Source organism: Heloderma suspectum, chromosome 3, assembly GCF_057233095.1.
Source record: "Heloderma suspectum isolate Gila_16-S chromosome 3, 16-S_ref, whole genome shotgun sequence".
NCBI lineage: Eukaryota > Metazoa > Chordata > Lepidosauria > Squamata > Helodermatidae > Heloderma > Heloderma suspectum.
The window spans coordinates 299,848,826-299,876,644 of record NC_139460.1 but is presented as its reverse complement, the minus strand read 5'-3'; the positions used below and the strand labels follow the sequence as shown (position 1 = coordinate 299,876,644).

Genomic DNA, 27,819 nt, shown 5'->3' with positions numbered 1-27,819 from the left:
GCTGGGCTTGATGAATCCAAGGCTGGAGTTAAAATCGCTGGAAGAAATATTAACAATCTCCGATATGCAGATGATACCACTTTGATGGCTGAAAGCGAGGAGGAGCGGAGGAACCTTATGACAAAGGTGAAAGAAGAAGGTGCAAAAGCTGGGTTGTAGTTAAACCTCAAAAAAACCAAGATTACGGCAACCAGCTTGATTGAGAACTGGCAAATAGAGGGAGAAAACGTGGAGGCAGTGACAGACTTTGTCTTTCTAGGCGCAAAGATTACTGCAGATGCTGACTGCAGCCAGGAAATCAGAAGACGTTTACTTCTTGGGAGGACAGCAATGACAAATCTTGATAAAATAGTGAAGAGCAGAGACATCACACTGACAACAAAGGTCCACATAGTTCAAGCAATGGTATTCCCCATAGTAACCTATGGCTGCGAGAGCTGGACCATAAGGAAGGCTGAGCGAAGGAAGATAGATGCTTTTGAACTGTGGTGCTGGAGGAAAATTCTGAGAGTGCCTTGGACTGCAAGAAGATCAAACCAGTCCATCCTCCAGGAAATAAAGCCAGACTGCTCACTTGAGGGAATGATCTTAAAGGCAAAACTGAAGTACTTTGGCCACATCATGAGAAGACAGGATACCCTGGAGAAGATGCTGATGATAGGGAAAGTGGAAGGCAAAAGGAAGAGGGGCTGACCAAGGGCAAGATGGATGGATGATATTCTGGAGGTGACGGACTCGACCTTGGGGGAGCTGGGGGTGGCGACTGCCGACAGGAAGCTCTGGCGTGGGCTGGTCCATGAAGTCACGAAGAGTCAGAAGCGACTGAACGAATAAACAACAATATATTTATATCAAAGGAAAAGGTGTGTGATAAACATAATCTGTTAATGAAGGGGGAAATAGACTTTTGGCTTAAGTAAAAATTCCTGAAGACTCAGTAGGTAGATCCTTATGATGAAGTGTCACCTTGTGCCTTTGTGACACTAATTCCATATACGTACATGTTTTTAGATGGTCTGGATTTCTACTATGCTTCAAAACAACATGCTCAGAAGATGGTAGACTTTCTTCAGTGTACAGTTCCTTGTAGGTAAGACTTCGTTCTTTTAAAGTGTGTGATCTGGTGCATAACTGTTTTAGTCCCTTCTCCCATCTTAGTTTATCTTCTGATGCCTTCCAAATCAGTACCAGCCGTCTCTTCCACAGATGACTGTACAGAGATCTTCATGTGCAGTGTTGTGCCTTCTGCTGTGTGTGAGGATCTACAGTAGGAGTGAGCAATTTTCAGTGGTCCAGGGACCAGTTCCCCCCTCCCCGTGGGCCACACTCACATACCAGCAGAATTTTTTTTTAATTGGCCATTTAACCACTATGGGACTTATTGACGATGAATTTAGCCTGAGAACAAGCTGGGTTTTTTAAACGTGTTGCCCAGCACTGATCTATAGTCTGGGGCACTAATCTAACACTAAGATTATATGTGGAATGAAATGTAACACCTGATTCTCCTAAACCACTACAGAGAAACATTAGGCTAACACAGCTCTTCTCATGCTCCCTGCATCCCAAATCAGGATGGGATAGTGGCAGTATGGTGCACTCATACACACATGCACACACATACACACAAAATCCGGTTGGGCCAGGGCAGAGCCCAACAATCTCGCCAAGCAGCAGTTGCACATCATCTTTGTATCTTCTCTGCTCCCTCCTTGTGTTTTTCCTCCCTCTGGGAAGTTGTTAAAAGAGGAAGAGATCTTTTGCTCAACTCAGAAAGTAACTGTTGGAATAGGTCCCTGGAAAATATTTGCCTCCCCACTATCCCAGGGACATGAGACACATGCCGTAGGAATGGAGTAATGAAAGTTAGTTGGGACAATAGCTGCTTTACCTAGACCAGGGACTCTCTCCACAGTGCAGAGGCAAGAGTGGTGGAGCAATGCCCTCGTCTCCTGTCTTTTTGTGGGGCCCTGCAACAGCTACAATGCCCAACCTTAATGGATGGGGAGAGGACAGCTCATTTGTCTCCCAAGTTGCTGACTCTTTCTGGGAACTTCACAGTTTGCCTTTAGGTGCTCTGTTCCCACACACATGCAGTTCGAGAACCTAGGAGTGGTTCATGGAATACAGCCAAAGGTTCTCCATTTAATCATTTGTGAGTTTTTCTCCTTCCCACCTAGCTTCTGTTACAGCAACTGTAGACTCTGCCTATACCTGTTTGTTTTTTCTATTCTGGTTTTGGAGGTGGAAGCTCTTCTGTTGTTCTTGGGGTATTATCTTCAATAATCCTGTGGTTTTTACACATTCCCCTGATTGCTCTGATTTGGATTTGCTTTTTTAATTTCAGGTCTAAGTCATCCCAGCGTTTGATCTCTCATGATATTCATAGCAATACTTACAATTACAAAAGCACTTTCTCCGTGGAGATTGTTCCAGTATGCAAGGTACTTCGTGAATTCATGAGTTAGGAATCAAGAAGAAACTGCATTGGGATTACTTACTAAATAAATTGCTTGTTTACACTTTGGGTAGGGAACTTTGGCCTTCCAGCCCTTGAACTCCAACTCCCATCAGCCCCAGCCACCATGGCCAATTATCGGGGCGGTGGGCATTGTAGTCTAACAACATATGGAGGGCCACAGGTTCCTCACTACATGGTAATGGCAGTGGAGTCCTGTACATAAAGGATAAAATGGAGAGGAGTACCATGTGAGCCACTGTGGGTTCAAAAAGGGCAGATATAAATGTGATAAAGTTCAATGGAACTTATTCCCAAATATGTCTGTATAGGATTTCAGCCAAATCCACAATTGCATGAGAAAGCAGTGACTATATATATCAGTAGACTCATGAATTGTAGAATCTTGCCTGGAAGGGCCAATTTTCATGTACATATTTATCTCTCGCTCACTGTAGCATGGAGAGTGAAGGAGGTATTGCTTTGAATGTCCATTCAAAGCAATACCTTTCAGTTGAGAGGCTTCATGTATTCAGCTGAGATTTATCGATAAGCAAGTATGTGTGAATCAGCCTCATCTGTTAAATCTTACACTGCAGAAACAGTTTAAGAAATCACTGTGTCTCTACTAGTATAGTCTGCTGATACACCACATGTCAATTGACTCATAGAATATATATTGAAGAATTTGTTTTAAAAATTACAAAGCATTATCTCTGTTGTGTGTTTTTTGATATTAAAGCTATGTTCTGTTTGGCAAAGGTTTAGAGCAAGTGGTTTAAACATTTTTGGAGTTTAGGAAGTTTTCAAAGTGAAGATTTATTAGGGTTCCCCTTTTTGTGGTTTCAGATCCGTCTGCCAGCTTTTACAGAAATTCAGCTAAAGAATGTAGTGTTAAAAGTGAGACTTGCAAGAAAATGTGGCAGTGTATCCTTGCCCCTCAACAGGACTGCTCCTGTTCAAGGTTCTAGACAGATAGCTGTGTCCTCCTCCAGGATAATACAGTTTGTAAATGGCTCAGGCAGGACAATTCACTCCCCCCCCCCATTTTTCATCTTCTTTTCGAACTGACATACAACATTCTGTGGCAACTGAGCATGCCGAGCCCTCATTGAAGGGGGCGGGTTTTTTACCTTTTAATTCGCAAACCTCTGAATACCTGTTGAGTCACCCATGTATGTAGAAATCTCTGCCTTGTCTTGGGGTGGTCTCATTTCTCTGCCAAACAGATAAGCACTGGATACTTAAGTTCACTATTAGAATGATGGAGCAAAAATGGATTGGATTCTCTTGGAATTCCAATCTCCAATTAAGCAATTGTTTTCATATTTTTTGAGATATGGTACTATATTCCACCATTTGGTTAGTAAGAGAAGACATTTTCAAGTTCAGTCCTATTCAGTCAAAACTATACTGAATATAAAACACCCTTTCCTCATTTAACATTTTTGAACATTTTGCATCCTTCCATGCAGTGAAACAAGATAATTCACTGTATTGTAGTAGATTGTAGTTTCATGACACTCAGACCTTCTTCTACGATTTTAATATTTCTGCCAACAAAAGGTTTAGAATGCAAATTGACAACTGTTTTGTTTTTGTTCTCATTATGCAGGACAATGTTATATGCTTGTCTCCAAAACTGGCTCAGAGCCTTGGGAATATGAGCCAGATTTGTGTTTGCATCCGGATAACTAGTGCTATTCACATAATTGATCCTAATACACTGCAGAGTAAGTTTTTGATGTATTTACCCTTAAAAATATAATTTAGTAATATTGATAGTAAGCATTCTGCATTAACATTATTTTAAACATACCCATAAAGTAAGATGTTCTTGAAAAATTAAATTGTATTAAACTACGAGGTTACTGTTGCACTTCCTTTAACCTTGATATGATATTGTTCCCATGATGGTGTCAGGTGCGTTGAAGAATAGATTACACAAAGAGTAGAATTATATAACTTTTTCCGGGGGGGCAAAAAAAGTGGCTGGACAGGTAACATCTACATTGTTTCCATAGTTCTTCTCTTACTGTTTCAGTTGCAGAAATTGATGGAAACACTTACTGGCGTCATCCTTTTAACAGCTTGTTCCATCCAAAGCAGTTAGAGGAATTTATCGTCATGGATATCAGCAAGATCCATGAGAAAAAGCAAGGTGCTGGTGCGGGCATGAAATCCAGCAAAGTAAGAATTATTCTTCTATAACTTACACCTTTTCTGGAAGATTGAGCAAATCTTGCTTCCAATCTCAAAATTCTTGAGCATTTCATACACACATGAAAGTTGCCTGGTTCCAGTTTTGTCTGTTCTGACTGGCAGCAACTCTCAGGGGATCTCAAATAGAACTATTTCATAGTGCTGCTACCTGAGATCCTTTGGACTGGAGAAGTCAGAGATTGAACCTGGGGCATTCTACCTGCAAAGCAGATGCTCTGTCACAAAACTTCGTCTCTTCCCACATATTTATTTATTTGATTTATTAGCTGGCTGGCCACTCTAGGTGGTGTACAATACAAATAACAACACAAAATACAACATAATCAACAAAACAACATTGCTCTAAAAAAAAAACCCTAACCCACCCCAAATGTCCACCTGAACAGCCAGGTTTTCAAAGCCCATCAGAAGCTCATCAAAGAGGGGGCATGGCGGAGGGCACTAGGGAGGGAATTTCACAAAGTGGGGGCCACCAGAGAAAAGGCCCTCTCCCTAGTCCTCACCAGCCTAGCTTTCCTCGCTGATGGGGCAGACAGAAGGCCTTCCGAGGCCCTTCTCGTTGAGCGACATCCCTGGTGTTGCTGGAGGCACTCCTTAAGATAGACTGGGATGGAACCATATAGGGTTTTAAAGGTCAATGCCAACACCTTGAATTGGGCCTGGAAAACAACTGGTAACCAGTGCAACTCCTTCAGCACTGGAGCGATGTGGTCTCGCCAACAGCTGCCTTTAATCAGACGGTCCGCCGCATTCTACACCAGCTGCAACTTCTGAACTGTCTTCAAGGGTAGACGAGAGGAGACCAGGGCAGGAACTACTGATGGGAGCAGATGGCTAGGGAGGTAGGGGCGCAGCCACCGTATCAGATGGAGTTAGTGCAGCGCCACCTGGCTCACGGCTGACACCTGAGCCTCCGTGGACAGCTGGGAGTCTTAAATGACCCCCAGGCTGCGGACCTGGCCCTTCAGGGGTAGCAGCACCCCATTAAACACCAGGTCAGCATCCCCCAACCTCCCCTTGTCTCCCACAAAAAGTACTTCGGTTTTGTCGAGGTTCAGTTTCCGCTTAGTCCTTCCCACCCAGCCACTCACCATCTCCAGACATTTGGACAGGGATTCTACGGCCAACCTTGGTGAAGATTGGAATGAGAGGTAGAGTTGCGTGTCATCCGCATACTGGTGACACTGCACCCAAAACCTCCTGATGATAGCCCCCAGAGGCTTCACATAGATGTTAAATAACATCAGGGAGAGACTAGAACCCTGTGGCACCCCACAAGTGAGGAGCCAAGGGTCTGAAGTCTCCTACCCCAGAGTGGAAGGAATGGAACCACCATAATACAGTGCCCCCCTATGCCCAACCCCTCCAGGCGGTCCAGGAAGATACCTTGGTTGACAGTATCAAAAGCTGCTGAGCGATCGAGGAGAATAAGGAAGGAGCATTCACCCCTATCCAGAGCCCTCCCCATATCATCCACCAAGGCCGTTTCTGTCCCATGCCCAGGCCTGAAGCCCGATTGAATTGGATCCAGATAATCGGCTTCTTCCATGTGTGCCTGCAACTGCAACGACAGCACTCACTCAATCATATCAGGCTATGCACAAGTCCTTGTCTCTTCTGAATAGCTTTTATGTGGTACTGAACTCTGGTATAGTTCTTTTGAGAAAGTGCTCTGCAGTTGGGGTGCCACTACCAAGAAGGTCATACTCTTTGCCCACATAAATTTTATCTCTGGATGGATGGAATCCAAACCATCCCTACTGGGCATTTGCATTACTGAAAATTTGCAGGAAGTGTTTCTTTTACAATTTCAGATTGTAATAGGAATACTTTTTTTTTTATTTTGGCAAACAAATTATATTCGTTACTGAAATGGCAGTGCTTATAAGTTTATAATACACTCCTTGTATAGAGGATAAAGTGGTGAAAATTATAAGCTATATCTGGTATAAAAAGCACACAAAAAAGAAAAGAATCCCCAGTTAGAATTAAAAACATACAAGATTCAAGGAACCTTAAAAAATGATGTTACTCAATATATACCAAATAAAAAAGTGAGTTTGTAATAGTTTAAAGACATCGAAACATAGAATAGTAGGGTTGGAAGACATGCATATAAACAAATAAGGCACACACCAAATTACAGAGAAAGTCGATTGTTCTAATGTATATGTACATCATATCAAACCTGTCAGTCTCATATCAAACATGTCAGTCAATGGAACCCTGGCGTATTACCATTTCGATATGAATAGTCTTCGGGAATTCTACAGACCATTCTTCTTAATTTTATATATAACCCACTACGGAAACTGATATCACAAGAAAAAATCGACTTGCTAAATAGTATAAACATGTAAGTATATGAATCAGCCTTAGGAAATAGCATATGTGGTAAATCACTGCAGGTGTAAGTAATGCTGCATCAAAATTCTGTATTAAACTGATCCTTATTCTGTGCCAAGCAAACCTGGGCTTTGTGATGTATGAATTAAGCAAGTTTGCATAGATTTAATTATTTTTGTATAATTTAATTTGTTTTGTTTTGACTAATCGCAACAGGACATTGTTTTTCACAAAATCAAGGTCTGTGGTTCAGTGTAGCAAATAATGAGCCATAAAGCATATGGTGACACTCTCATGATGTCAGAAGAGAAACCATACAATATATTTGACCCTAAAGGGCCAACATTCCTAAAAGATAACTTAGAAAATTTGCACAGTTCAGGAAGAAAGTAAGATTACATTTTAAAGACTTGAGAGTAGTTTTGTTTCAGCTCTTAATTTAACAACCTTCTAATTTTGTTCTTTTGTCAGCACACACTTGCTGAAGCTTGGGTTCAGAAAACATCAGAACTGAATACAGATCATCAATATTTCTGTCGCACTCACTTGGGGCATCTTCTGAATCCTGGAGATCTTGTACTGGGGTTTGTAATATTCTTCACTGCTTCCAGCTGATGTAGAGTTCAGTCTTGCATACTGCTTTAAAAGGTTGGCAGGAGCTGTGTGTCACTTGAGGTCTACACTGATGCTAATTGGAACTGGTTTTACCAAAGTGTGGGTATCACGAAATGTGGGAGGCTGGGGACATATGCAGGCTGCAGAACAGGGCAAGGTAGACACTGCTTGGGTTTTTCTGCAATACCATGGCCACAAAAATGGGATGAAAATACCAAATTAGAAGGAAGAGGAAAAACTTGGAAAGATCCTGTTTGGGTGGCCGCTGCAAATTACAAGGTGCAGTGATCAATATTTACTCTCCTGTACCCACCACCTCTCTTGGCAGAAGGACTGACAGTGCTGAACCACAAAAGAGGAGTGCGTGTTCAACACATCCCTCAACATATTTAGGGATGTTTTGTAACAGATATCTTGTGCTAGTCTGTAGCAGGGCTCCACAGATTTTCCAGTAATGGGTGAGTGGCCCTTCTGCGTGTGCCTCTGTCCTGACTGCTCATGTGAATTGGAACAAATTACTATCAGCTTGGGGCTCCTTCCATGCACAGATGGGGGCACCTGTCCCCAGCAATTACATCCCACTCTTTCTGGGAAGAAACGTTAGTGCTTTGATTTTAGCTTGGAGACCTTCCCTCACCAATTCTACTTGGCCTTGGGCATCTCTGATCACTTCTCTCTTCCTTACCAGCTGAATTGTGAGGCAAAAACTGAAAATAGCCACCTTGTCCATGCTTTCCTGCCAAGTCCATACCTCACTTCCACCATCTCCTCTATCCTTCCTCCAGGGACTTCATACAGAAGTAAATTGCAAGTGCCTCGAAGGAGGCATAGAGGTGCTCAAGCTCTGGGAATGCTGCACACCCTGTCACTGCCCATCCTCTGGCTCCCCATCCTGTCACTAGACTCGATCGTGTTGCTTTTGATGCAGAATAAGCAGTGAGATGTTCAAGCAGCACCTGTAATATGTGCTACTCAGGGACAACTGTGGCACCAATTTAGACTAAAGGCTGCACCTAACTGTTCTGCTCATCTACTAACGTACCTTTCTGGTGCCAGACTTCTTGTCCTTTCCTTGGAGCCCAGCATCACCTGATTGGACTCCAACTTGTGTATTTTCAAGGCTGTTCCCCTGAAAAAACAGGGGAAGGGTGCTGCCTCCACTTCTAGCACAGCCAATTAGCAGTCAGCCCCATTGTTGGCGCTGTTAACACGTCATGCTAGCTGTGCAGGGTGGGTTGTTGCAAACACTGCTGGACGATCAGGCAACCTACCCACTGTGGGTGGATTGGTTGCTCCCTCATTTTCCCCTCAGTCTTCTACCCCACATCCTAGGGCACCTGGTAGCAGACCCATCTTGTCTGTTTGGGGAAAACAACCCACCCTGAGAAGCACAGTCCGGCTTCATGCAACACACTAACCAACGATGTAAATAAACCATGCTTGGTGTGTCATGTGAACCCAGTCGTTGTCTGGGATTCCACGCTTAAGGAATTTGCTCTTTCCCTGAATTTCTCTCTTTGCAATAAGCAAAGAATTGGAAAAAGAATTAGTATTTATGTAGCCTCCGCCATGTGCTAAATTTTCAAATGGCTATTGGTTTCTTGTTATTGCAGCTAGAGAAAATAGGAAGAGTTAAGTACTGACCAATCATTTCTGCACAAAATACTTGACTACAAAGTTTATTTTCTCCAAGTTCCCACAAAAGCCCCATGTGGATGGCAGCACAACTCAGTCCCCTCTTCCTATTCCTCTGACCCATGAGATGGGTATGGTATGGGTAATAGATGGCTATTAGCAACCACAGATAATAGCTAGCAAGCCAAGATGGGTGGCCCTGTGTTCTGTGAGCTCACCACATATCAAAGTCTCTAGATGCGTTATAAAATATCTCACACCAAGCTGTTAAAATAGACGTGTTAACATAATGATATAATGGAATTAAAATCCACTCAGTACTAGCTTCAAGTCAGCCCCAGAAGGAGGATTTAACATTGCAAATTACAATACTGAACTCAGATGGAAACCATTTTTCTAGACAGTTGTTCACAAAAAATGGGTTACATGCTCCTTTAATTTGGATTGAAATCTTGTCCGCAACTAAAATTTCCTATGTATTATCAAACCAGCTAGTAATAGGTGGCAGATGCTTGCCTTTCCATTTGGCTGCTAGTTACAGTTTAGCAGCCGTTATTAATAAGCAGTTTCATCAGCATCCTTCTTTCTAATTTTTGGCATGGCCTCCACATCTAAGCAAGACCGCAATAGATTCTAATAGGATTATACATATTTTATATATAACCTGTAATGATTTAATAAATTGGGAGTATCTGTGCCCAGTATCTTCTGGTATTGGGACATGGCCACCAAAGTTGTTAGTATGGCCCTCTAGCCCCACACTTCATTTAGCAATAGTCAGAACATGATTTATATTACGCAGCTTAGCTACAGTAAGAAGCCATCTTGCTATTACCTTAAAGGAGATTTCTCTGATATTATTTGAAGAAAATATATGTGGGGATTGAAGGCTATATTTTAGCCCACCTCACTGCCTCACTGTCCCTATGTCCTGGAACTATTTTGCAGTGAAAAGAAGTATTGTTTGCCACATATGAGACCCCAGCATCAAGGTGACTCCTTTTAACTGAGTAGCCCAGTAAGACATCTTAATTTGTCTGCCTATGGTAGTGTCTTGAATCAAATGGCTCAGAGTCTTGGAAGTGATGCTAATGCATTTCCCTGTAGAACCAATTTAAAGGCATCCCATATTGTTTATTGGGAAACCCCTCTTCTTCCATTGTTTTTAAAATAACCTGTTATATCCATTGTTAGATAATCTGAAACTCACTTGTTCAGCAGCAATGATGTGTCCGATCTTCAATCCAGACATTTGTTGCCTGAAGGATTTCTTAATTAAGATGGAGGAGATGTCCCAAGAATAGCCTGATCATGTGTTAAAGCCAATTTCGGAGTCCTTAGCTGACATGTTTAGTCAATGTGTGAATACTTTCTGTGGACCACTGACTAGAAAGTGTAATCTCTGGCTGATGGGTGTTCATTGTGCCATATATCCCTCTGCTTATGCCTTCGAAGAAACTGACTCGGGTATGAATCTGCAGCAGTTCCATTTTTAGATCTTGTTGACTTAAATGTGTCTAAATTCAATCATATCTACCATACTATTGAAGTCCCCTCTAATTAACCAAGGGCCCACAGCAAAAGCTGAAGTGGCCCTTCCTTAAGCTTTTGGTATGTTTCTTCAAGTAAGACAACATCACGATAGGATTTTTGACGCTTTTGGAAGGTAAAAAAACCTTCCAAACCTTGGGTTTTGCCAAGTCTCCATTCTTGTTAGCATTGTGGTTATTTAGTCAAATTTCATGAATAAATATGCTTTTCAAAACTTAATCATTCCTGCTACAGATCAGCAATTATTATTCCTGTTTTAAATGTTCCTCCCCATTCTGCTTTGCAGTTTTTTAAACAAATATTGACATTGCTAAGGATGCGATCCTATGCATGTTTAGACAGAAAAAGTCCTACAACTCCCAGCATTCGCCAGCCAGTTGTGGCACTTCTTTCTCTCTTAAAATGCATAGGATTGCACTCTTAAGATTGCAATAGTTAATGTGTTCTCCATATTTTTGTTTAGATTTGACTTGGTAAACTGCAATTTAAATGATGAATTTGCAAACAAGATGAACCCTCATAGTGTTCCTGATGTGGTAAGGTTCAAATATTTTCTCCTTAAACAGTCATTTGGGTACTGTTCAAGCAGCTTGAAAGACCATTATGGTGTAGACCAGCCTTCCCCAACCTGATCCCCTCCAGATGTTTTGGATTATAACTCCCAGTATTTCTGATACTGAAATACTGTATTTCTGATTTCTATTGGAAATGCTTGCTGAGGTTGATAGGAGTTGGAAGTCCAAAACATCTGGAAGGCATTACGTTGGGGAAGGCTATTTCAGGAGCAACACTTACACATGCAACATGAAAAGTTATGCACATAATCTTAATAGTTTTCTAAATTAGATTCCTCTTCCCTATCTGCCCAGACTCTCTGACTGTGCCCTCACTTGCTCACTTTATTCTACACAACTTCACATGCTGTCACTCCTTTTGTCTCCCAATACTATCTCTGTGCTTTGAGCCTGGAAGAATACCTCTTGTAAAGCCTCCCTCCTCTACTCTCTTGAGTCACCCTATGGCACCTAAGCATGCCTTTCCTAAAACACCCTAATACCCTCTTACCTATACCTATTAATTATAATTGGATTTCATCTTTCTTCCATGTTGGGAACTCAAGGTAGCATTCCATAGAATTCCTAAGCAGTCTTGCATCCTCATGTTGACCAGATTCAGACTTGCTTAGCTTCATCCAGGTTGCTGCTGGTTCAGATCATGTCCTAGGGCTCAGCTACCTATATCTTCCCTAACCCATATATTGCCGCTCTTTTTTTGAATCTCTAGTCAACCATCCTTCTCCAACAAAGGACAGGGTCAGAGACCTATGTGTTCTCTGCAGGGCTAAACAATGGAAGCCCTCTTGATTCTGTCTGAACCAGCAAGACTCTCACCACCCTACCTACTTCTTCCAGTATGTGCACAGTTATTCCAGGAACAGGAGAAAGCCTTGGTGTTACGTTTGCTCAGCTTACTATAATAGTATGCTGTATTGTTAGGATTGCTAAATTTAAACATTAAGTAGTGCTTCCCTTTTTCTTCCTCCTGCTTTTTCTGGATTTCTATCTGTGTTTCATTTATTCTTAAATATATTATTGTTAGTCCTTTAATATTTCTCTGATATCTTTTTCTTAAGGTCAAAAGAGAACCTTCATTTTTTAATTACATTTGTCATAGGAACATCTTAAGATCACTTAATAGAACATCACCTTAGTAGAGGTGATGTAATGGTTAAGGATATCTATATAAGTATATGGTAGCGTAAGGATTATTACTCAAGATCTGCCAGGCTAATTTTGTTCATTTTTGTTTTAAACTGAAGTTTGAGCAGGGTAGATGTGCAGAAAATTTTGGAAGTTTGAAAAAGTTCAAAGCTTGAGCTTTAATAGTAGTTAATTTCCTCTCTGCCAAATAGGCAGGGCAGCCCTTCTGCCAGCGGGATGACAGACAGCCATGCTCCGCCAATCAGTGTGGTGCGAAGGCTGGCTCTGGGCACAGCTGCGCAGTTAGGCTGTTGCCGCCAGTGGGGAGCAGGAAGGCAACAGAGACGTCCAATCGGGGTGTGCAAGGGAGGGGAAGGGGCCATGCCACATGAAAATTTTGGAGGAGGGGCTCACTATGCATGAGCCTCATTTGCATTATTCATGAGCCCCTCTGTGGTGAGGGGACTGCAGGGAAAAAAAGCGGGAAAGGAGCAGGACTACTAGCACCCATGGTGACATGAGCTTTACTCTAGGAAGTGATGAACCCAGTCCCTGGTTCAAATTTGACCTCATCCATGGATTTGACTATGTGGCTTAGGGAAGCCACTAACTCTCAACATCCATTCTCCTTCCAAGTCATTAATATATGGGGTTAGTAACGGTGGTATATCCAACTGAAATGTTGTAAGATCATGTATATTAAGTACTTGGAGCATTTGGGGAAAGTGGGGCATAATTCTTAGTAAGCTGTTTGTAATCTTATTAATCTTTATAAACTGTTTTGAGAGTCTTGGGGTGGGGATGCTGAAAAACAGGGTAAAAATGCTTTAAATCAAATACTAAATGTTGTAGTATTTGAAGGCATGTTTCCTTCATTCTGCACTGTGAAAAATCAGTGTCAGTTCCACACTGCCTTTTGTGGTTAGTTATAGTGTACGGTTTGCAGTTGCTTCAATGAAAGCATTAAAAATACTGATTTTATTTGAAACTTTGGTTTCTAAGCAAGATCTCAATACTTTTCTGCAGGTGGTATTTCTAACCTAGTGCATTTCCTTTTGCTCTTCCATCAATAGGTTTTGATTAAGAAGAGCTATGATCGCAGTAAACGTCAGCGTCGCAGGAACTGGAAACTGAAAGAATTAGAAAGAGACAGAGAGGGCATGGATACAGATGATGAAAGGTTCCGTTTTGTTCTGTGTTGTGTTACCCCCCACCCGTTTGATCAACCTGTTCATGCTTTCATGAGCAAAATAAGCTGGCAGAGAAAAGAACTGTGTTTGGAGTCTAGACTAATGTTGATGCTCATTGCTACGGTTAGCAGTGGGTGCCAGAGTATTGCCCATATCCCAAGTACTATATATCACAATGTGCTGGTTTGCCCTCAAACCTGTAGCAAGCTCTTCATGGATCGCCTCAGTACTTCTATGTCTCTGTCTGTTATCTGTTACCTCCTATAAAGCGAGCAGTTTAGATGCGTGCTTACTGTTAAGCTGGTCTTTAAAGGAAATTTGGTTTCAGAGTGGAGGAACTCGATGACCTTTCAGTTCTGGAGTTTTCAGGTATAAGCTGATAGGCTGATGGTCTAGGTGAAAAATCAAGGAGAAATTGACTCCTTGATGTATGTTTTAGGCTGAAATCGTTGTAATAGCAGAGATCTATGGTTGAGTTTCCTCAGGGAGCAAGAGTTGCTCATGCTAAAGCAGCCACCAAGGTCTCCAGTTTTGATCAGAGCCATGATACTAGGAGAGGGTGTATTTAACCCTTTACCCCCTCACAACTTTTCTCTCATTTAAATGCTTCCCTCACCCGGCTTCTATTTATTTATTAAAGCATTCATATACTAGCCTTCATTCTGCTAGATTTTAGAGCAGTGTACAACTTAAAATCAATACAATATAATAGAACACATGAAACTATTATAAAAGCAGTTGTTAAACATACAGTGGAAGAAAGAAAGGCAAAAATCTTTTCCACCATGCATCTAAGAGCAGCAGGAAGGGAAACAGCTTAGATCATAAAAACAGAGTGTGGTGGAAAGAGTTAAACTCTGAAGAGGTCCACATCATGTCTGTCTCAGTGTTCAGCACATTCTAATCCTGAATTCCTGAAACTGCGCCCTTACACCGTGTGAGCATTCATCTTCAGTAGGAGTTGGGTATTTGTGTAATAACTATAGGACTGTCTTTTGGGCAAAAATATTTAGTTCCTTCATGCATGATTCCTAAGAAAACAATAGAATTGCTGACTTTATTTCTAATATGATATTTTTATAGACAGTACCAAGACTTCTTAGAAGATCTAGAAGAAGATGAGACAATTAGAAAAAATGTCAATATTTACAAAAGTAAGTTTCCAACTTGAAATAGTTGCATTTTTAAACATATTTTATTATCCAGAAATATTGCATCTCTCCAGTCGTGTCTGGCAGTTCACCATAAGCATTGGCCATTTTCCTCTAAAATCAGTGGATTGAAAACTAATACATGTTTGCTAGTAACCTATTTCCTGTATTATGTCCACTGGACTCTTTGTAACTACCTGGGGGCTAAACACGCTAAGCAAACCCTATGCCTGTTTGGGAAAAGACATAATAGGCAGCTGTGCATATATCTTCTGTAGCTTTCCTTCTTTTCTAGGTCAGACATTAAGCCAGCTGGGGAATTGAATAAATCATATATCCCTTTCAGATTATACCCCCTAAAGGAAACCATGTCAGCTGGTTCCTTGAAATCATCCTACTCGGCTCATTTTATCTATTAATAAACTGCAGTCAGTAGGGCAGTGAAACATTGAGATGCAATGTTTGCATACTCAAGAGACTCGTCAGGCATGCAGAAAAGTATTATGGTCCTACAAGTCTGAGGATGCTTGTTAGCCTCCAGGAGCTGTACAATGTTGAGATCAATTAAGCATCTTTTGGTATGGGAGATGGAAAACAGGATGAGGAAGTTGTGAGCTTGAGCCCTTAACACAGGGTGGGCAACTTGTGGCCCTCCAAATGTTTTGGCCTACAACTCCCATCATCCCTTACTGTTGGCTCACATGCTAACCCCAGTTCTTTCCCCCCCACTCCCAAATGTCTCTCATATACTACAAAGAAGGAGTGGTAAATATATTCCACTCGACAGTCTTATAGGCCCCTTCCAACCCTACTCTTCTGGGATTCTATTCTGTATCTCCCACACAGTACTGTTTGGGTTCTGGCCTAGATGAGCATCTTCCAGCTCACCTAGCCCCAGACCGCAGCAGTCTCTGCTATTGTGCTATATCCTTATTATACCTTGTGGTCCCCCAACTTGTTCCCTTTAATAGTAAAGTAGAGGATTGCTTGCTAACAATGGGACCACCTAGAGAGGGGTGACATCTGCATATTCAGACACCCCAGCTATGCTTGGCTTTTTACTTTTTACTTAATTTTAATGAATGCTTGGGGGGATTCCAAGCACTAGAAGACAAGTGGCAGTATAATGGCAATGCGCATGTGTAGCCAAGGCACCCTGGCAGCATCAGGTCATAGTACAGGGAGGAGCATTCAGTATGCCAGATGACACCACCTCCCAGGTCTAGGATAGTTAGTTATGCAGAGAGGTAGTTAGTTATGACTGGAGGAAAAGACCTCCTCTGACCCTAATTAATCCTGCACTGCTTTGGGGTTGGGCTACAAAGCAAGCAGCTCACCAGCCCTGAACTTGAATACTATCACTGTTGTGGTAAGGGGGGTGCAGGGGAGTGTCTAGCCATGGTTGCGGGGGGAGTGTGCAGGACAAACCTTCGTAAAAAATGCTACAACATTTTATTGTGGGTCTCGCTTTGTGTACATATGTACCCCCACCGTCTTTTAAGGGTGCAGTATTATGTATAATGTGGAGGCAGCCGTTTGATTCTGTATGTTGTCTTTTGGTGTTGTAGATGCAACTATTCCAGTGGAAAGTGACACTGACGATGAGGGTATTCCCCGGATCAGTCTTGCTGAAATGTTGGAGGATCTCCAGATATCCCAAGATGCTACTGGCGGAGAGGGTGCTGATATGTTGACAGAATAAGCTAGTAGATCTTGTTAATGTGTATATTTTTCTCTCTTAAGGAAAATGTTGTTACTGCAGCAATCTATTATAGCAAGGGTGAGCAACTTGTAGGCCAAAACATCTGTAGGGCACAGTTCACATGATCCCTCACCATTGGCTCTGTTGGCTAGGGCTGATGGGAGTTGTAGGCCAAAAATCTGGAAGACCACAAGTAGCCCACCCCTGTATAATAGCTATTCATACAGTCCTACATGCAAGGTTATGCAAATAATCTTAATAAGGTTTGAACAAAGATTCAATAATAAATCTTGCTGGAATGTGTCACGAATGGCTAAAAACTATGAGAAAATGTAGTAAACCTGGAAGGTTTTCAGAATGTGTGTGATTATTTTTTAAAAAAATTATATCTAAGCTTGTATAATACTGTGGGTTTATGCTTCGGTAATATCAGTATCTGTAGGATCTTGGGGCCGTTTGTGTGTTTTGGCCACTCCCAGTAAGGTCAAAAATGTTCTGATATACTTTAACCGTCTCTTTAGATAGGACAAATCTTACATTCAGCGACTATGTGAAGCTTCATTAATCCAGGAAGTGAAGAATGTGAAAAAGCTAACTGCGGCTTATCTTTCTAGAGTATTTTACAGTGACTTAATAACTGCCTAGAATATAGACCCTAGATTATAACAATCTTAATCTAAGTGGTCTTTAGCATAATTGGCAACTGATGCCTCATGGCTGTTTCTGTGTGTGCTTTGATCAGCAGCTACACTGTTCCTAGGGGTCAGAATGCCTAACAGTCTCTCAGGCAACAGTTTTTCTTGGGAAGAATTTAAGCTTAGGAGATCCATTTCTACATGTTTTGCACAGATAATTTCAGTGGAGGGAGCTGATCTCTGTGTGCAAAAAAATGTGCCATGGACCAGTTCTCCCTATTGAACAGAATCAGCAGGTTGCTTGGAGCAGGTCCAGCTCCTCCATCTGGATAAGGTTGCTGGATCAGAATGACTGACTCTCCAGAGCCAACCCATATGTATGGCTGAAAAGAGATTAAGGAAATTTCCCTCATAGACACAGGCTTAACGCAAGATCAGCCCCACCACGTAGACTTTGTACAAATCTGCTTCATATTGAGTGGAATGGCTGTCTTAGAAACTTGTTTTATACTTTACTTCCTAGAAAGGTCTATAATAGTTTCTGAACAGTTGTGAAGTCTTTTGCTTTTGTCATAGCAGCCTTTTCACTACTTTTAATACAGAAATTAAAATTACATTAAAATTAAAATTACATTTGTGTTTCTTAGGGCGCAATCGTAACTAGATAGGTGCCCGCCTATCCAAAGCAAGGCAGGAGAGGCATGGGGGATCATTTCCTCCATGCCCCTCCTGCCTTGCTATTTTTCACTAGACAGCTGTTTTCGGCTATCTAGCAGCGGGGGGGGGGGGGGGGGCGACCGGGAGAGGAAGCTGCCATACGACACATTGGATGTGTTGTATGTGCAGCGCTACTATCCATGCCCCGGAACGCCCCCAGCCTCACCCCTTTTCAGTCGTTCCATGCTCCTCTTGCGAGTGCAGAGGAAAGGGGTTCTCCATGCTGCCTCCGAGGCAGTGCAGGTAAGAGGGACGGTTGCCTTTCCGGCCATAAGATTGCTCTCTCTGTGTCTAAAATACTAAGAAGTGCTCCTTTTGCTGCTTTCTTGATATTTTCCCTATGCGTGTTCCAGCTGGTGTTTAAATGACAGCTAGGAAGTTCATTTCCATATTTTCCTGAGTGCCTGGGCACAGCTTTTAAGAAAATTTCTCCATCATTAAATACACCAGTAAACTGAGCAGTGAGATTTCACAACTACTTACCTAGAATGCAGTAATATTATTGGGTAGTGTGGCACCTGTGTTAGTGAAGGCAGAATGGAAAGACCTAGGAGGTCTTTTGAAGTCCACACCTCTTTGCCCCTGAATGAGTCAACTATGTTACAGGAGCAGCATAGTTAATTAGAATTATCCCTTTGTTCCCAATATGACCCCTGAAACTACTTAGTGAGAAAAAACAAGTCCCACTCCTCTCATTTAGTTCCTACACGTATATGTTCCCAGAGCATCGTGGGATGGAGCACAGAGGCATCAGCAGTTGTGCTCCTATTGTTGCACATACGTGCAGAGCTTCTTCCTCTGCAGTGCTGGCTCATATGTTATTAATACCCCCCCTTTCTCTTTCCCCCATGTTGCTTCACTGTTTTAGAACAGTCTCCTTTCTCCATTTATCAGGGCATTTCTCCAGTCTTCATACAAGCGCGGCTGAGGGTTCAGCTATTGAGCAAGTTGATAATCCCTAACCACTCCTTCCATGCCCATCTTGTAGAGTAGATTATACACCCAGATAGTTTACCATCTCCATTACTTACATGTCAAGTACAGCTGAGGTAGCTGACCGCACTCTTGTACTGTCTACTTTATTTTTACTAATATCCCTGTGACCCATCAACTTGTGTTAAATTTATATGTTTTCAAGGCAGGAATGCATAGACAGGATTGCAGTGAAGTGTTCAAGAATTCATTTTTGGCTCAAGAACCTCAGTGGTTTTCAGAGTCAAACCCAGGGGTCCACCTACATGAGTATTATTTGCAACAATTTCAGCAACCGGTAGACATTAGGTGGCACATCAGAAGTGTCCAGTCTGTGGAGAACAGTTTACCTTTTGCTTAGTCCTGGTGTACAGCACATCAGCTAGCAGACTGGTTAAATAGTCATAATAGGTGATGTTGCTGAAATGTCAGCCGTGGAAATCTGCTTCTGAATCCACTTGTGTGATATCTGGAGGTTGAGTGTTCAAAATTCGGTATGTGAAGCTGCATACCTCAGTGTCAGAGTGTGTGCTTATTTCAAACCCCAAATCTCCCAGTTCAAGGATTTTAGGCAGTGTTGGGAAAGACTTGATTTGACACCTTGGGAAGCTGCTGCAGAGAGAGAATATAGGTTAGATAGATGAATGGTTTGACTCAATATAGGGCTGCTTCATATGTTCATAACCTCTGAAGTGCAATGAATATAAATATATATATATTGTTCTCTTAGGGAGCAATCCTGTAGCCGCTAGTCAGTGGCTAGACGACCCTAGGATACGTCAGTTTCCGGGAACCAACCTCGGAGCCTAAGAACTGACGTCCTCCTCCCGCGCTGCCTCAAAGGCAGCTCGGAACGGCTCTGCGCTTGGAAGAGGAGCTGCGAAAACAGAGTGTTCTGGGGGGCATTCCGGGGAGGGGAAGGCAGGAATGCTAGTATGACACATCCTATATGTTGTCCGTTAGCCGCTTCCCCTGCTCCACCTTCCCACGGCTAGACAGCCAAAATCAGCTGTCCAGCTGCAAATGAAGCACAGAGGGGACGATCCCCTCTGTGCTTCTCCTGTCCCGCATTGGATAGGCAGTCACCTCCCAAGTTCGGAGGCAGCCGCCTATCCCAATAAGATTGCGCCCTTACTTAGTTCAAAATATGCAGCTGTCAAGTTTAGCAGAACATTTCATCAGGTTCAGTTTTATTACATTTTCTCCCATCTTTTCTCCAGTCTCTTAGCAACCGTCCATGGTACATGTGTATGTAGAATCTCAAGAGAATTCATTTCTGTCTACAGATGGCAGAGTACTCAAAAAAACTAAAGCACTGGACACTCCACCCTGATCAAAATACTGTGAGCAAGTAGAGAAGGGTTGTGAAGTTATGAATAATACTTTAAAAAAAACACCAAACCAACATTTCTGGTTAGCCAGTATAGGCCGTTAGGATTGGGATGAGTGTGTAATTCTTACAGGTACCCATTAGATACAGCCACGTAGGACTTACTTTTCCATGCAGTGATCCCGTACAAGTGGGAGGCGGGGGCTGTGTGTGAGAGTGATGCAAACAGCCAGGAGGAAGGGTACCAGTTTCATGGGAAAGCCCCATGTCGTCACCCACACCTCTTGCTTTGGACATCTTTTTTTTCCTGCCAGGGATCCTGCACCTTTAATTTTTATTATTAATGAAGTGTTTAACTACTTCCAGATGGTGTATATAAATCAGACCAAAAAAACAAACCAGCCCTTAGGCTTACAGTCTAAGAATAAAAGCAAGACACAGGGAGAAAGAGAGGAGAAATTAAAAGGGGAGAAGGTCAACTGAGATAAGCCAGAGTGAACAGTTAAGTTTTAAAAGACCTACTTGAATGTAAAGATGTCCTTAGTAGCTGCACAAGAGGCAGAAATTCAGCAGGTGTAGCTTTTCCAAGTATGGAAATTGAGCAATGGAACAACTTTGGCTGCTGGATTTCTGCTTGTGCCAGACACAGGACCCTTGTCGGGGGAAAAAGAGGTGGTAACCACACTGTGTAAGTCAGAGGGTGGGGGCAACCTTTTTTTTTTTTAGCCCCGGGGGCCGAATTCAGTTTTGGAGAAGGTCTCAGCCAAAAATACCAGCAAATGCTACCAGCCCTTACTGCCAGTAACTTCAGCTTCAGGAGAATCGTTTCAACCTTTCTGAATGGGGAAAAAAACGGCACAAAAGCTGGGAAAATAATAATGGTAGGGGGAAAGGGGGTGGAGAAGGAGCCAGGGCATTTTGGGAAACCCCAAGTGGGCTGAATTTGGCCCCTGGGCCTGAGCTCCCTACCCCTGGTGTCAGTGTAATTTGTCTAATATGCTGCAATAAGAGCGGAGGCATGATTACAGCAATCTTTATGTGAAAGTTAATACAAAAATATAACATATTTACATAATAGCAACACCAATTCTACAATTTCTGCTGCTTCAGTCACTCCTTTATGTAGTGTCTGCAATACATTTTTGACAAGCTGCAAGTTGGATGATAGCATTTATTGGACGCTTAAGTCTTTCTCATAAAACTTGAAAGAAATGTTTGCTGTTTTTCCTCTCATTTATTGGGGGGTGGGGTGAAATAAAGCCACTAACACATTGTTTTCAGAAGGAAAAATACATGGGTATAATGTAGCAGGGGTTTACAAAGCATGCAGTCCCTTGCGTAAGTATTCACTCACACACACACACACACATTTGACGTTTCCACATTTGGTTGTGTTACAACCTGGAATTAAAATGGATTTAATTGGCATTTTTACCATTTGATTTACACAACATACTTAACACTTTGAAGGTGCAAAATATTTTTATTGTGGCACAAAGCTAATTAAATGAAAACAAACTGGCATTTGTTGGTTGCATATGTACTCGCCCCCCTGAGATAATACTTGGTAGAAGCACCTTTGGCAGTAATTACAGCTGTGAGTCTTTGGGGGGTAAGTCTCTACCAGCTTTGCGCATCTGGATCCCGCAATTTTTGTCCATTCTTGGCAAAATTGCTCAAGTGCTGTCAGGTTGCATGGGAACTGTTGGTGAAGAGCAATTTTCAAGTCTTACCACAGATTCTCAATCGGATTAAGGTCTGGGTTTTGACTGGGCCATTCTAAGACGTTCAGGTTCTTGTTTTTAAACCACTCCAGTGTAACTTTGGCTGTGTGCTTAGGGTCATTGTCCTGCTGGAAGGTGAACCTCTGCTCCAGTCCCAGGTTCCTTGCAGACTGAAACAGGCTTTCCTCTAGAATTGCCCTGTATTTGGCCCCATCCATCTGTCAGGGTGGACACTGAGCCCATAGAATCCCAGAGTAGTTCTGATTCAGAGGAAGAGCAGTCGCTCCTGGGAGAGGAGCGCGCCCCTTTTTCCCAGGGCCCGCAGCTGACAGAGTTTCCTCCCACCCACATTCCTAGATTAGAAAGCAGTCCAGGGAGTGACCCAGCACCGATAGCAGACTGGTTGGATGCGCAGCGCAGACGCAGAGAGCGGTGCCAAATGGAGAGCGCGGAAAGGAAGCGTAGCGCCCGGTTGGCGCTCAAAGAACGGTTGCGCCCAGAGGATCCAAGGGAAAAGGGGAGGGATTCTCCCTAGTCCTTATATTCAGGGGTCTGCCAGTAATTGCTTTTCAAACGGGGACCAACTGTTCTAACTTAGGGCATAGGGATGCTGCTGCTCGGATCTAGTTGCTACCTGTAGAGCTGTTAAGTTGTAAAAGAAGAATAAAGCTTTGAAAAGAATCCCTTTGTCTGTGTCTGGACTTGGCTACTGGATTAGACTGAGAGCCCTCCAAGGAGCCCTTGACACCATCTTGCCTGCAATCCTGACCAGTTTTGCAGCCCCTGCTGATGAAAAGCATCCCCACAACATGATGCTGCCACCACCATGATTCACTGTGGGGATGGTGTTCTCTGAGTGATGAGCACTGTTGGCTTTGCAGCACACGTAGCATTTTGCAGTACGGCTAAAAAGTTCAATTTTGGTCTCATCAGACCAGAGAACCTTTGTCCGCATGTTTGCCGTGTCTCCCACATGCCTTTTGGCAAAATCCAAATGGGTTTTTTTCAGCAAAGGCTTGCTTCTCGCCACTGTTCCATAAAGCCCAGCTTTGTGGAGCATCCAGATGATACTTGTCCCATGGATGGTTTCTTCCATCTCAGCTGTGGATCTCTCCAGCTTCTTCAGAGTTACCATTGTTCTCTTGGATGCTTCTCTGACTAATGCCCTCCCTACCCAGTCACTGAGTTTGGGTGGACAGCCTTTTCTTGGCAGAGACGTGGTTGTGCCATGTTCTTTCCATTTCATAATAATGGATTTAACGGTACGCTGGGGATGTCCATTGGGATTTTTTTTTATAACCCAACCCTGATTGGTGCTTCTCCAGAACTTTATCCCAGACTTGTTTTGATAGTTCCTTGGTCTTCCTGATACAGTTTGTTTAGATGTGCTCTCTCACAAACTCTGGGGCCTTCCAGAAACTGGTGTATTTAATCTGAGATCATGTGACACTTGAGCTGTACACAGGTGGACTCCATTCAACTAATTGTGTGACTTCTGAAGGCAGTTGGTTGCACCACTGTTTATTTAGGGGTGTCGCAGCAAAGGGGGTGCATACTTATGCAATCCAGACTTTTCAGTTTTTTATTTGTAAATAACTTTGTAAAATATGCAGACTTTTCCCCGCTTTGACATTATGGACTATTTTTTGTAGAACAGTGACAAGAAATCGTAATTAAATCCATTTTAATTCCAGGTTGTAACACCAATACTTATGCAAGGCACTATATAGTTTGTGGATTTGCCAAACAGTCCTCATTGTTCATAGTGCTTGTTAACTGAAATGCAGTGGTATCAACAGCAGCTAGCTTCTGGGAACATGCACCTGTAATCAGCTGCACACAACAATTTAAAAATCCAGAGAGACTTGTGGTGAGCTGCTGATGCGCTGAAGAGGCTGCGAGAGTTACAACGCCTGTGAGGAACTGAAGGTGGGTGGGTTTCAAAGGTGACCACGTGCTGCCATTTTGGCCCATTCTTCCCGCACACCTCCACATGTCCTGACTGCATACAGAGTCATTTCATAGCTTACCGCACTGCTCAGTGTTTCTTCCCCCTTCATTACTGCAGCTACCAGGAAACATCCAGGCATACATATCTTACCTGCACTTAGCAGAGAGAATAAGTTTCTACAAATAGGCACCAATTAGATCTTTAAATTATGCAAAAATCCAAGTTCCCACTTGTGATTAAACTGTGCCAGCATGTATTCTGCTCTCTGGAAGCAATATTGTTCCTGTTTCAGAGTTGTTGGAGATACGTTGAGAAAGTGACACTTTATTGGGCTTACTGGTCAGAACAGACAAGACTTTGGAGAGTTTAACCTCAGAATATAGATGTATTTTCAGCAGCAGATGTACTCAAATAAAATGTATTAACTTGTCATCTTACGTTGCGGTTGGACCAACAAGTTCTCTTGTTGAATGTTATCATAACTCCTCCTGTTAGTAAAATGGGTGTCCACTGTGATGGTCAAGGTAACAAGAACTAAGCACACATGTGTTAACCACCCATGTGGATTTAGCAACAGGGCAAGAACTGGTCAGTCAAGCTTTCCCCACCTTATCCTAGGAAATAACTTGGCTTTCCAGGTAAATTAGCCAAATAATTTTTAAAAGCCTTGAAGGTAGAAAGCCAATAGGAGGGTAGGCCTATCCAGTTTATTGCACTGAGTGTCATGTGAATGACTTACCTGCCTGCTGCACAGGTATCGTGTGTGGGTGCTTGGTGTAATGAGCTCCTGGCCCCAAGGCAGCCTTCCCCAACCCGGAGTTCAACTCCTATCAGCTGCAGCCAGCATGGCCGATGGTCAGTAATCATAGAATAGTAGGGTTGGAAGGGGCCTACAAGGCCATCGAGTCCAACCCCCTGCTCAATGCTAATGCAATGCTAATGCAATGCAAATGCTGAGAGTTGTAGTCTAAAACATGGAGGGAACCACATTGGAAAAGGCTGCCCTAAGGGAACACATTTATTCCCTCAAAGCCAAGGTTGCTAACTTGGAGAAGCTGAGAGAGGCAGAGAAGTTTATGGATGAGACCTACAGGGATTTGATAATGATAGTCCAGTCCCAGGATAACAGCTCCTCTGCAGTCACAGAGAATGAGGGTCTCAGGAAGGGGGCCAACACTCTGCATAAGAGGGAAATGATCCCTTAGGACAATTCTTTGGGGGACAAACATACTCTCTGGTGCCAAGGGTATGCCTCCAGGAAGTGGAGAGCTTATGGTCATGAGAGATTCTGTCATTATTGACATGGATAGCTGGGTTTGTGATGGGTGTGTAGACCACATGGTGAATTGTCTGCCTGGGGCAAAGATTACAGATATCATGAATCATCCAGACTGCTTGGTAGATAGTGCTGGGATGGAGTCAGCAGTCATCAGCACCGGTGATGTGGGGAAATGTCATGAGGCTCTGGAAGCCAAATTCAAGTTGCTGGGTAGGACCACCAAGGTGTCTTTCTCTGAAATGCTAACTCTTCCATGAGCAGGGTCCGCTAGACAGGTGAAACTGGGGAGTCTGAATCTGTGGATGAGATGGTGGTGTAGGACAAAGGGATTTACATTTGTTAGGAACTGGAGAACATTTTGGGATAAGCTGGGCCTGTACAAAAGGAACAGGCTACACTTGAACCAAAATGGGACCAGACTGCTGGCACTAAACATCAAAAAGGTGGTAGACCAGCTTTTAAACAACCCTGGGGAAAACCAAGAGGAGCTTGGGAGCCAGTTAATGTTGAATCATCCCTAGGGATGAAGGTGAAAATGTTTCCAACTGCCCCAATGGGAACATGGTAAGAATAGGCCACGAGCATGCAGTAAAGCATGATAGCCTGTCAAACAGACCAAAGGGCCACAAGGGAAAATGAGCCATCTGGAGATGGACACTGTGTATAGGGGTTTCTATGCTAATAAATGCATGTTCTGGTCATGACAAGGAGGTAGCATTTCTCAATACTCTAGAACACTTTGGTCATGGAACTGACCAGATGGGAGGCAACCCTGGACTTAATTCCAAGTGGTGCCCAAGAGCTAGTGCAAGATGTGAGTGCTGTTGAGTCAATTGGAAAGAGTGACTATAGCACTATCAAATTTAATTTATATCTAAGTGGGAAATTACCAAGGATGTCCAACACAGTCACATTTGACTTCAAAAGAGGAAACTTCTCTAAAATGAGGGAACTGGTAAAAAGGAAGTTGAAAGGGAAAATCAAGAGTGTCACACCGCTCTAGAATGTTTGGCAGTTATTCCAGACCACAATAATAGAAGCTAGTTCATCATTCAGATCCCCCACTTACAGCGGAAGTAGTACAATCCTAATGAAGCTGTTCCACTTAGATTATGCTCAATGTGTAGAACTGCTTTTATTCATTCGTTCATTTGTTTGTTTATTAAATTTCTTAATTGCCCATCTGGCCGGTCACCCAGCCACTCTAGGTGATGTACAATAATACAAACAGTTTAAAAACAATAAAATTACATATTAAAACATCATTTTCTAAAATTTCCCTCGCCCACCCCAAATGCCTGCCTGAACAACCAAGTTTTCAACATGTGGCAGAAGCTCATTAAAGAAGGGGCATGGCAGACTTCCCTAGGGAAGGAGTTCCACAAGGTGGGGGCCACCACAGAGAAGGCCCTCTCCCTCGTCCTCACCAGCCTAGCTGTCCTGGCTGATGGGACAGAGAGAAGGCCATCCAAGGCTGATCTTGTTGAGCGGCCTGTCTGGTGTTGCTGGAAGTGCTCCTTAAGATAGGCTGGGCCGGAACCATATAGGGTTTTAAAGGTCAAAACCAACACCTTGAATTTGGCCCGGAAAACAACTGACAGCCAGTGCAACTCCTTCAGCACTGGAGTGATGTGATCACGCCGGCAGCTGCCTTTAATTAGGCAAGCCACCACGTTCTGTACCAGCTGCAGCTTCTGAACCATCTTCAAGGGTAACCCCATGTAGGGTGCATTACAGTAGTCTAGATGAGAGGAGACCAGGGCATGTACTACCAATGGGAGCAGATGGTCGGGAAGGTGGGGGTGCAGCTGCCGTATCAGATGGAGTTGGTACAGCGCTGTCCGGCTCACAGCTGACACCTGAGCCTCCATGGACAGCTGGGAGTCTAAAATTACTCCCAGGCTCCGGACCTGGTCTTTCAAGGGTAGCCATACCCCACTGAACACCAGGTCAACTTCCCCCAACCTCCTCTTGTCTCCCACCAAAAATACCTCGGTCTTGTCAGGGTTCAGCTTATTCCTCCCCATCCAGCCACTCACCATCTCCAGACATTTGGACAGGGATTCTACAGCCAACCTTGGTGAAGATTTAAATGAGAGGTAGAGCTGCGTGTCATCCGCATATTGATGACACCGCACCCCAAACCTCCTGATGATAGCCCCCAGCGACTTCACATAGATGTTAAATGGCATCAGGGAGAGGATGGAACCCTGTGGCACCCCACAAGTGAGTGGCCATGGGTCTGAAACCTCCTCTCCCAGTGCTACTATCAGGGTCTCAACCGAGTGGCCATTCGCATGCTCCAGAGAATCCGCAAGCGCATTCAGGAATCCATTTGGATCCATAAGATGCCTGGGGCGGACCATTTTAATGGGTCCTCCACCCCTGCGGAGGGGTTGTGGAACCAAGAAGTCCAACGTCACCAGATAGTGATCTGACCATGACAAGGGCGTGGTGGATATACCCCCGACTTCCAGATCACTCCCTGCTTCTCCAGAAACAAACACAAGGTCTAGCGCATGACTGGCTACATGGGTGGGCCCAGGTGGAATAGAGTGCAGCTCCGAGGAAGCCATGGTCTCCATGAAATCCAGAGGTGCCCCCGTGAGGACAGCCCCCAACACCAATAAGTTAGGTGAC

At 43.3% G+C, this 27,819-nt stretch overlaps 1 protein-coding gene across 3 annotated transcripts in view; it reads left to right on the top strand.

Annotated features, from left to right (window-relative positions):
- Window positions 1–17,840, top strand: part of NMD3 (NMD3 ribosome export adaptor) — a 29,040-nt gene extending 11,200 nt beyond the window's left edge. For all 3 annotated transcript variants that reach the window (XM_084847409.1, XM_084847411.1, XM_084847410.1), the window contains exons 8-16: window positions 1,012–1,090; window positions 2,348–2,444; window positions 4,074–4,191; window positions 4,503–4,648; window positions 7,499–7,611; window positions 11,292–11,364; window positions 13,602–13,708; window positions 14,802–14,872; window positions 16,438–17,840. In XM_084847409.1, coding sequence (XP_084703535.1) covers window positions 1,012–1,090; window positions 2,348–2,444; window positions 4,074–4,191; window positions 4,503–4,648; window positions 7,499–7,611; window positions 11,292–11,364; window positions 13,602–13,708; window positions 14,802–14,872; window positions 16,438–16,571 — 938 coding nt within the window. In that variant the 3' untranslated portion in view covers window positions 16,572–17,840. The remainder of the gene's footprint in view (window positions 1–1,011; window positions 1,091–2,347; window positions 2,445–4,073; window positions 4,192–4,502; window positions 4,649–7,498; window positions 7,612–11,291; window positions 11,365–13,601; window positions 13,709–14,801; window positions 14,873–16,437) is intronic.
- The last annotated feature ends 9,979 nt before the right edge of the window (window positions 17,841–27,819 follow it).